This window comes from Aspergillus affinis, assembly GCF_023601865.1.
Source record: "Aspergillus affinis strain CMG 70 chromosome Unknown NODE_63_length_192884_cov_87_495086, whole genome shotgun sequence".
Taxonomy (NCBI): Eukaryota; Fungi; Ascomycota; class Eurotiomycetes; order Eurotiales; family Aspergillaceae; genus Aspergillus; species Aspergillus affinis.
The window spans coordinates 49,904-60,747 of record NW_026515844.1 but is presented as its reverse complement, the minus strand read 5'-3'; the positions used below and the strand labels follow the sequence as shown (position 1 = coordinate 60,747).

The 10,844-nt window shown below is 47.8% G+C and overlaps 3 protein-coding genes across 3 annotated transcripts; 2 read left to right on the top strand and 1 right to left on the bottom strand.

Moving 5' to 3' along the window:
• Positions 1–616: 616 nt before the first annotated feature.
• KD926_009084 (exocyst subunit SEC10) lies at positions 617–3,351 on the bottom strand (the record flags this gene model as incomplete). The annotated part of the gene is made up of 2 exons (XM_053101684.1): positions 617–1,114; positions 1,171–3,351. The coding sequence occupies 2 exons, from the start codon at positions 3,349–3,351 to the stop codon at positions 617–619; spliced, it is 2,679 nt and encodes an 892-aa protein (XP_052954722.1).
• Positions 3,352–3,760: 409 nt separating this feature from the next.
• On the top strand, positions 3,761–5,150 carry KD926_009083 (ditrans,polycis-polyprenyl diphosphate synthase; the record flags this gene model as incomplete). The annotated part of the gene is made up of 4 exons (XM_053101683.1): positions 3,761–3,789; positions 3,867–3,875; positions 4,002–4,471; positions 4,570–5,150. 4 exons carry the CDS (start codon positions 3,761–3,763, stop codon positions 5,148–5,150), a joined length of 1,089 nt encoding a protein of 362 aa, XP_052954721.1.
• Positions 5,151–7,996: 2,846 nt separating this feature from the next.
• KD926_009082 (ELMO/CED-12 family protein) lies at positions 7,997–10,237 on the top strand (the record flags this gene model as incomplete). The annotated part of the gene is made up of 4 exons (XM_053101682.1): positions 7,997–8,257; positions 8,340–9,708; positions 9,777–10,095; positions 10,141–10,237. The coding sequence occupies 4 exons, from the start codon at positions 7,997–7,999 to the stop codon at positions 10,235–10,237; spliced, it is 2,046 nt and encodes a 681-aa protein (XP_052954720.1).
• Between the last annotated feature and the right edge of the window lie 607 nt (positions 10,238–10,844).

Here is a 10,844-nt window from a genome sequence, read left to right as displayed (position 1 = left end):
GCGCTCTCCACCTCAGACCCTCCTTGTGTGATCTTGGATGCAGGAACAAATGGTTGGGCTGCTCATCGCTTCAGTGGAATATATAAAAATGCAGGGCCTCGGCACTAGTCTCATCCCTGGCCAATGGGTGGCGGCCAACGACGCTGACAGCTCATCACTTAGCCGCCAGCCCAAGCCAAGCGGCTACTAGTAGCTACTTCCAGGTAGCAAGCATGTTCCTTGGAGGTTCTCGTGAGGGATTTGGTGTCGAGTCAAATGGCACGCGCCGATGCCTCGTAGAGGGCGTTGGTTGAGGCTTAACTATTACCGCCACCCCCTCAGTAGGTTCCTGGATACCCTACCTATGCAGAATGTCAATAGTTCCAGTCCATTGATATTCGTCTTGGCCTCCTACTCTGTACTGCCTGCCTGCCTGTCCCGGGTTAGAAGATGTCACGTGATCAACGAACAACAGGTGTAACAAGGCCCGTACGCAGTGTACCCCTATCCGTATTATAGAAGAGAGAGAGTGTGTGTGAGAGAGAGAGAAAAGGATGCTAGAAATATCTACCTAGGTAGAGTAGGTTGTTCAGGGGGTAACTAGTGACTACCCATATGAGAGTGGAAGACCGCTTTTCTACAGCGTGTTGAGCACGTTCTGCATGGCGGGCGTGTTGGAATCCTCCCGGCGCGAGACGTACGCACGGAGTTCGTGCACCCCGAGACCCTCGGGACTTCCGCCGGGGCTTCGACCAGCGTTGTTGCTTCCAGTCACTCCAGACCTGCCGCTGGTCCCGCTCGCAGCACCACCGCGCACTTTCTCGCGTAGGGCCTCAGATCCGACGACGAAAAGACTGCCCACCTCTAGCAAAACATCTAGTGCCCCGCTGGGAGCCTTGAGCTGCTCGTCTATATCCCAAGACTTCAGTAGGTCATTGTACTGTGTCATATCCTTGGTCACCAGAAGACCTCCCGGCCCGTTGACGGAAAATCGTTTGAAATGCTCGAGCAGTAAGCTGCGAACCCCCAGGGCTATCTCTGTGAGCAACTGGCGGAGGTTGGTGCCACTGGACGGCAGTGACTGCACGATGACACTATGCACACGAGCTAAGAAGCTACAGATCGAGGCGCAGGTCTAGGGTTCGATTAATTATTTTTCTATCATTCTGTTCAGGCTTGCAAAGAACTTACCGGAGTCTGCAGCTTTTCTAACCATGCGGCATTATCCCCTTCCTTTGGTCGAAAATCGTTTTTCTTCTGGCCGGACAAGATTTTGTTTATCCAGGTCAATGTTGCATCGACGGTCTTTTGCTCGATTGAATTGACTTTGTCCTCGATGCGCACCGTTATCAGGTTTGTCTTCTTCTCCATTTCTCTACGCACGGTGATGCTTCCGGCCGCAAGGGGAATAAGTAATGTGTTGACACACATAATCACCAGATTTGCAATTCCGATGGCGTTCCTAACGGCAGAAAGATAGACGAAATCGGGCTCTGCTTTTCCTGATTCTTGGGACGTTGCGGTTTCCAAGGCGGCGTCGAGACAGACTTCGATGTACCCTTCCCCCATCATGGAAAGCAGGAGACTCAGCAGCGCAAGCATATCCTTGGGCGTTTCACTTGTAACACTCAACTCCAACCCTCGGCCAACTCCTTCAGCAAGCCATTTGAGCATGCGCTTAGCGTAGGCTATGCTAGGAAGACCGTCATCCTCAACAAGTTTGACATCGGTTGGCTTCGTGACATCACCGGACTCTCTTAATCCTGCTACCTGAAGGAGCATTTTCCTGTGCGTTGGCGAGAATTCGGAGGTCTCAAGGCGGTTAATATAAGTGTCCCGAGCAGAAGACAGAAGTTCTGTACCGGACTTAGAGAGTGAAGCCATGAACGTTGTCGCTGCCTTTTTCCTACGGGCGTGGAAAGTGGTAAATCTGAAGAGTAGAGATGTATATAGCTCTTCCAGCGTCTTTTTCTCCCTTTCGATGTAGGAGGACCCAACAAAATACGGCACGAACAAGTCTTCTAGTTGTTGGTCAAGAACTAGTGCCGTCTGAGCAGAAATAGGATCCGGGTTTTCTGTTAGACCATGGGACTTCAAGTCGTCGACAAGGGCACTGATGTAGCTGCGAGAGCTTTGAAGGGACCTCAAGAAGGCAAGAGGCGAAATGTCGTTTGCCCGCTCCAAAACCATCTCGAGCCTCTGTTGTATAGACTGTTGAAACACCCGTTGCAGGAACTTGCCAAGAACCTGCTCGTAGTAAGGGAAAGCGCGCTTGATAATGGCAGACTCTTCCTGTACTACGACTTTGACCTCATCCACTAATGACTGGAGGCTGGGTTCCACTTTGAGAGGTTCGGCGTCAGGGTCTGCTAATTTCTCCCAGGATTCGGTATCACCTGCCACTTCTTCGGTAACAAGCTGGCTGCGATCAATAAAAAACTGATGCTGGTTGACGAATAATGCGATGACGCTGGCACCGCCACTGAAATCTTGCAGCACAGTCGCACAATCTCGCATGCCTTCGAAATTTGCCTTGCGATAGAAATCATCGAACTGTTTCAAAAGGTCTTTTTCCAAAGTCTCCGAGAACTTTTCAATGACTTCCCTCGTGTTCCGTCTAACGCTGTCAATTCCTTCGGTTGGACTCTGCTCCCCGCTTCCATTTCCATGCGGCTTGCTGTTTTTCCCTCCAGATTCATTCCAGCTATCGGGATCAAGCCGTTGGCTTATTCTCAGCAACTGACGTGCAATTTGTGCCGAGCGCACCTTGGCCTCGCCAGTCCCAGATCTCCGTAGGTTCTCCAGTAGTGTTATTTCGCCCCTGTTGCTAACGCCTTCCCAGCACTGGAGTAAAAAGTATGCATCCAGTGCTCGTCGTCTTTGCCTATCAAGCTCTTCTAGTCGTCGTCCCGTTTCCACGGCCATGTTCCCTGTAGCCTCAGCATTGTCGGCACCAGCGATCTGTGTCCCTGCTCCGTTGAGCGAGGTGTCCAACTGCTGGAAGGACCCAATCGTCTGTTTTAGCTTCCTGCCTAGTGTATTAAGATTTTGCGAGTGCTGCGCCTCCGCCCTGCGTACTGCAGCAGATAACTCATTCTCTCTTATTTCGAGGTCGCCAGATAATTCGCCAAGCCGTTGCTGGGCGTGCTCGAAGGTACGGATGAGTGGTTTGGGATCAAATAATTGGTTTGCGCTGCTAGGCCCTATGATGGATCGACGGTTCGATGCGGCGGTGTCAGAAAGCGTCTCAATGAATTCTTTGACAATAAAGTCGCGATTCGAGAAGTCCTCCAACGTGAAGCTAGGGCCTTTGGGAAAGACGGATCGAGATGCGGGAGTCGCTTGAGAAGTCATGGACACTGTGTCCGGCATCCTTGCAATAGCTGGTGGCTGCCTTCCACCTTCATTGAGATGAGAAGTAGATAGCGAGCTTATAGCAACTTCACAATGAGGAGTTCACATGCGTTGGAGTTACGGAGTGGTAGGTACTCGAATGGGCGGAAAGGAAGCCGGGCAGTTACGCATACTCCGTAGTTACGGAGTACATAAGTGGGCCAGAATTCCAAGGGAAATCGCGTTCTAATCATCCGTCCGTCGACTTGCTGACGAACTCATCGGTCCGCCATAGATCATATATAATATATAATTATGATGTCCTATAGTCTGTCTAGTGTTTCATTGAACTTTTGCGGGAACACCAGAGATCGAGTTACTGTACGTTGATGTAAATAGATACATACATACATACATACATACATACATACCACGTCATGCAGAATCAATGTTCCGATTCCGCCCCCAAACAGGCTGGTAGGTGGTTTTCCGACCCCGTTGCATACGGGTACTTTACATATCCAGGTAATACCTTAACTGACAATCTGTAATAGGTACTGTACGTACGATTGGTGCCTACCTATGTACTCCGTATTATAACCAACCATCACCCACCCACCCATTCAAGCCTCCTACAAACCATTGTTTTCTTGTCGTGATTAAACAACTATGATTTCACAACGCGATAGGCAACTTTTCAGAGATGATAATCGTGAAAGGGGGACAAGGCTCAGTGTTGCTGAGCGTGAGAGCCTACTCAAACCCTATTTACCAGAGCCGTCGGATCTACCACGTCAACCACAACGGCGAAAGAAAGCAACAATCCGGAAAACCCCTATCCGCACATTCCTCAAGTCTCAACTACACCATCTAATATACTCCGTCATTCATATTGTCTTCGGAATCGCTGTGCGTCTGTTCCAGGTTTATCATGCGGTTTCGGATCGCATTCTTGCGGTGGTATACCACCATCACCGCACACCTGAGTTGATCCGAAAAGACGTAAAAAATCTGGATCGCCTGCCAGAGCATCTAAGCGTGATATTGTCGCTTCGGGCTGGGGATGATGCTCTTGCAATTTTGATGAATGAAGTAGCAGAACTGGCCGCCTGGAGCGTTAGTGCTGGCATTCCCGTGCTGAGTGTCTATGAGAAAAACGGTGCGTTGAACCCAGATTAGTTAACGAATGCAATTTGAACATACCAAGATCAAAAGCATTTTGTTAAGGCAACCCATATCTAACAACTGATTCTTCAGGAATTCTAAAATCATGCATTCCCACCTTGAACCAGGTCATTCTGGCCATGCTATCCTCATACTATGGCTCCCCTGCTCAACAACCGACATTGCGGCTCTTTGCTCCCCACCACCCCATCCATCAAGATAATTCGTCTACCCCCAAGTATAACCCGGATACTCTCACGGTACTCCTTCTCTCTGCTACCGACGGCCGGGAAACCTTTGTGGATCTCACCAAAACTCTGGCTGAAATGTCCCAGAACGGCAAACTATCACCTGAAGACATCACCATAGATCTGGTCGACGCAGAAATTAGTGAGATTACTACACAACCTTCCCAGGCTACAGCGCCGGGTCTGAGCGGGAACAAATTAGTTCCCAATCCTGTTTCTGTGAAGCCTGAGCCAGACCTACTTCTAGTATTCGGCCCTTTCCTGAAACTTGACGGCTATCCACCCTGGCATATCCGTCTGACGGAAATGTTCTGTACCGGAGATAAGAGCAGCACCATAACCGGCTCTGGCGAGGCCGTCGAGTATCAAGGTTTCTGCCGGGGTCTATGGCATTTTGCAGGAGCTCAAATGAGATTTGGGCGATAAGAGTTTATGGCCGTCTAAGAGACGCCTAGTACAAAATCAATATCATATATTACCTATCCTAGTTAACGGCAATTATGTCAGGGTAAAACGGCGCCATCAGATCAGGTGAGAGGGAAAGTACCAAGGGTAGCCTATAGGAAGTAGTATCAACCATTGTCTTTGCTTGTATTGTTTTATGTCGACGAATGGTTTTGAAGAGTACAATTGTTCATTTGGCTTGATATCCGATCACTCCACGGTGCAGTATACCAGTTTATCCATTGATATGAACATATCCAATCGAAAATGAGTTTTCATTCTGCGAATTGTTAGGAGACGACTAACAAGTGATTCAGAGGTTGCATAATAGCATTACGCAATCCACCAAGAGAGAGAGGAAAGGGGATAAATTGTTCGTAACTATATACATTTGGATACTAGAGCTCCAGGTCCCCTTTCGCTACATCCCACTGTCAATAACTGCAATCATTTACCTGTTGAATGTATGTATTATATCCGACTCAATGTCCAGACAAGCTGACACAAACACTTCCATGCAAAATTGGCATCCCAGACCTTTGAAAACAAACGACCGCCTAGTGAGATAGATAGCCTCTTACACAACCAAGGCATTTCACCACCTCTACTCCTGTTTCGGTCACATTCTCGACAGCACAGCGAGAACAGATCTTCCTGGGTTGGCTGGAACATGGTTTATTGCGATGATTGCCGTCGTGCATTATGATAGGGGAATCATGACATGAATAAGTTTCCCCTAATAAGTGACCCATGCCAATGCAATCGACCGCCTCACATTGGCGAAGGCAGATATAGCAACTTCGCTGGCCACATATACTACAATCTGTATATGCTTCAATTAATTCCCGGGTTGTAGGTTTCCTGTAGCAGATATGACATGGGCGTAAAGATGATGCAGGTGTGCACGGGCTTTGCTGGAATAGACTGGAATTCTCAAGAGCATTCTTTGGGGAGATAGAGGGGGATTTCGAGATCGTCGAGAAGTAAATTTGTGGTGTTAAGGCACCTGTTTGCGCCACCTGTGCTGGTAGTGATTGACTCCATATACCTGGCAGCGGCTGTGTTTGTTGTGGGCAGCAGTAGAGCTGTTGGGGAAGTCGTCGTTTTCGTGGAAGACACCGTGGATGATAGGTTGAGAGCCCCTTCAGCGATTCTGCATGACTTGAGGGGAAAGTAGGATCTAAGCTGTGCGCCGGAAGTTGAACGGATTGATCACTGTTGAAAGTTAGAAAATGAAAGTGAATTAGTGGACAGTGGTATGGATAATTGTCTAGAGAACTTGTCCTGTACATCGAATGAAAGGTGGAAGAAAAAAGAAAAAGATCGAAGGAAGAAGCAGCACAAGAAAGCTCAGTCTTACGCAGTAGTCATGTTTATCATATCAGGTTGATATAAATTTCTTTTCCGCTTCCTTGAGCTGATGTGAAAGCTGGAAGAACCATGGTTCTCTGACATTGTTATTAGCATATGATGGAATGGCCAGCATCATCACGTAGTAGCTTGTGTATGTTTATCATGTAGGAAGATAGAAGGGTGGTTAAGGAAGGCGGTAGGTTTTCATTTTATCTACGGCGTCGGCCTTGTGGAGTACAGTCACCTACAGGAAGTGACGAGCCACCCCACCAATTTGTGACGAACTGACCAAGAACCACTATATAGAGCGATGCGCGTACCAAGTCTGTTGACTTGGTATTCTAGTCTTTTAGTAGTCCAGTGGTCAAACGTTCCACTATAGACAAAACTAGACGGTTTTAGGTGGACCGCCTAGTGAGATAGATAGCCTCTTACACAATCAAGGCATTTCACCACCTCTACTCCTGTTTTGGTCACATTCTCGACAGCACAGCGAGAACAGATCTTCCTGGGTTGGCTGGAACATGGTTTATTGCGATGATTGCCGTCGTGCATTATGTCAATCGCACTCCTCTCCCTCATCTCGTTGTACCTGTACCTCGCTCCTAGTGCGGACCGCGGTATATCCGGGGTCGCTCCGAAGTAGCAGTACCTCTACCTAAGGGAACTAAGTGCCTGACCAAGTTTCGCCCCTTGCGAAGGCGGCACTTACAGGTGGCTCGTCACTTCCTGTAAGTGACTGTACACCAAGCAGGGGAAAATACAGTACCTACAGAGTGGTACTCCGTACCTAGTACATACAGTATGTACAGTAAGTTACCTTACTATGCATCTTACGTATTCTTATTAGTTAGTGCATTAGTTAGTTACCTACATTTATAAGTATACAGCTTGCTCCGGAGTTACATACATCCGTACCTACCTTCGCACCCTAGATTAGGTATGTACATACATAGCGATGCCAAAGCTCATCTCTACAGAGCTCAGATTCGCGCAGCCAGATTATATTTGTATACTACTCCGTACAGTCCACTGATATGCACAGTACTAGTACATCGTAGGCAGTACTAGTGAGAGTTTAATTCCCCTGGTCCCGCTCAACTGTGAACTCCACATCTTGGTCTTGGCAATCAACGACGGAGTTCGTTCATATTGGGGTCGCAAGCACAGTCGCACTAACTGCCGCTCTCCAGTGCCACCACCTGCTCCGTACCCAAGTGCCTACCAGATTGCTGCATACTTCTCAATGTCTTGATACCTACTGCCGTGGGTGGATTGTATGTACATGTCGCTCAGGAATACGCATATGCCCGCATGCACACACAATCTCTTGCTGAATAAATCATTGGCCAGATCAATTGTTCCTTTTAACTTTTCCGCAGCAGCTGCATCATATTCATAACGCATTATTGGTGTTGGCCTGGCTGAGAGGCTCTGAGAAATCATTGGTGCTAACATAGCAAGTGTGTCTCATCATGGACAACATTTCCGAAATTGTCGAAAGACTGGGCAGTGACGAAGATGCCGTCCGGAAAATGGCCGTCTTCAAATTGCAGAGCCTTATTGGGGATCCTTCCTTTGCAGATGTCTTCATTATGGAAGGTGGGCTGGTCAAACTACGATTCCTCACTTTACATACAAGTGGAAATACCCTAGCATATAGCCTAACCAGCCTGGCTAGACTGCTTGAGGTGGATAAAGGGTGGGATTTTATAAATCAGGAGGTGGTCGAGAGGGTAAGTGTTATAAGATAAACACTACTCATTCGATCTGCCCTATGCATACGCATGTACTGACAATTCTCCTGATTTCCTTTAGATTGTTGAGCTCATCGTAACTCACCCACTTGTTAACATCCTGCGCGGCGCAATGTCTATACTCGTTTCGATTGTATCACACCCTCAGACTGGAAGTCGCATATCACAAAGCGGCGCTTTTGGCTTTCACGCTCTTAACCCTGCCATCGCCGCCTATCCGCAGTTTCTGGAAATGCTTGTCAGTCGGTTATCGTCAGCGGACCATGCCCTGTGCGCTAATGCGCTTCAACTGATAAACTCGCTCATGCGCGATTCCATTACGAATGACTCGGCATCTCAATGGCCGAAGTTTATACAAAAATTACAAGATCTTGGTGTTATCAAGGCCGTATATGCACTGATGCAAGGGACAAGTTTGCAGGATCACGCCCACCCTCTAATAGAGTTCCAATCTCTCACCAAAGTCCTTCTGAGAAAGTGGCGAGATATTCCTCTGGATATGGAGAATGCGGAACATAGGAGAGCGCTGAAGGGGATACATCTGGCTAGTCAACCGGAGAGGAATCTGGACAAAGGGAATGATGGTGCGACCGAGATGCGGCGGTCCAAGAAGCACAACACAGACAAATGGAGGCGGCTTGGATTTGAGTCAGAAAGTCCAGTCATGCAGTTTGAAAAAACGGGCTTCTTAGGAATGATGGATCTCGCCGATTACGTTAGAAGCCATCAGGATGAATTCCAGAAAATGCTCCTAGAGCAATCGACCAAGCCAATTCAGGAACGGTGTCCGATTGCTCGGGCTTCCTTATCTGTCACCTCCGTCTTGTACGAGCATTTTGAGGTGGACAAGTCCGATATAGAAGATGCCAAAAGCTATCTGATCTTGGAGTCTCGCTCAAATCTTGACAAGCTGTTTAACCCTCTACTGCTGCATTGGACCCGGCTTCATGTTGCGGGAGTACATGCATTTTTCCGATTATGGAAGGCAACTGGAGCGGAGGTTGAAGACTATGACAAAATTGTTGAGCTTGTTCGTATTCTCATCGAATCTGCTGTCGGTGGGGCGTCTCGAACTAAAGACGTGCAAGATGTGGAAGAGGAGCTTGCCGATTTCGAGTATAATCGTCTCCGTGAGCTGCAGATGGAGTTATTGGAGCTCACTTATGAAGACGTTTGGGGTCAGCATCTACGACAGGTGCGGGAGGAACTGCACAATGAGGTTCTTCAATTTATCAAAGAACAAAGGATTCGGTGTCTGTTACAAGGCTGTTGGTTTCCGAACGAGGGAGCGTCCAAGTCAGACATAATTGCGCCGAAAGAGTCTTCGTGGAAATTCGTTCAACTTTCACATAACCGGAGGTTTATACATTTCGGCGATTTCGACTCGAGAGGAAACTGCAACCCAGAGCTTGATACTCTACCAGAGAAGAGTAAGGCGCCCTGAATACCCTAGCTGCCTCGTTCACCTTACTAATGAACAATTCGTCCTTGCCATTAGTCGATCTGTCAGTTGTGTCTTCGGTGGTCTCCAATGTTTCAGCGTCATCCAACAACTCGTCATCTTCAACTATAAAGAGCATGTTGCAGCATCCTTCCACGAAAATCACCATTCATGGGTATATGCAACCGCATTCAATGCCGGGCGAATCTAAGAAAATAAGCAGCCACGATCGTTCAATCAGCAGAACAACACAAGGCGAGACTGTCTTACTGAGCCTTCGTCCGCAGTCCCCTAGTATCGCCTCTGAGTGGCTCGATGGCTTGCTCATGCTTCTCGGCCAACAGCCCATCACCTCAGAAACGGGCAAATTGGTGAAGTCAGTGAGTGATTATGGGCTAAAAATTCGTTTATTGAATATCAGGTTCGACGACGCCGTTTTTGCAGGCGAAGCTCCTCACGTTCCGTCTCGTGAAGGTCTTGATGACGACTATTACTATGACCTTTTCGGGGGCAGTTAATTCGTATCCACTTGCTGTCCAAATCGCATAAACGGACTTACTCGTCTATCCATTTATGTAATATAACGTATCTTTCTTATTTCCGTTCCTACCAAGGCGGCTGAATAATACTCGGGCAGGCTTGAACCTGCTCAATTGACTTCTCTCAATATCGCATCGTTAGGACGTCTTAATTTCATATGACCACCCAAGAAGCATGAAATCGGGGCAGAAGAAAGCGGAGTAAGTGCAGTGCCTGGCAGCGAATGCAACGTACCAATATAGGTACCAGGTAGGTACAGGTATGCGTACGTTTGTATACACACAAGGCCTGGGCTGTTGCCCTTGCCTATAGGTAGGTATGTATGTATATACATACATAGGTACTCTAGAATCAGACTTGATATCGACCCCTGCGCACTGTACTGTACAGCTTTCCACCCTACCTAAGATTCTACCTAAGGCATCTTAGGGGTACAGTGCATACCTCAGTAGTATAGGTAGAAAGTAGAACCGATTTAAGTCCGTAATACCTAATTCGCTATCTAGGTAGGTAGGTTGGTATACCGTGGTGGGTATTACCGTAGTTACCGAATATATAGTTACATACTTTACCTTACTAAGGTGG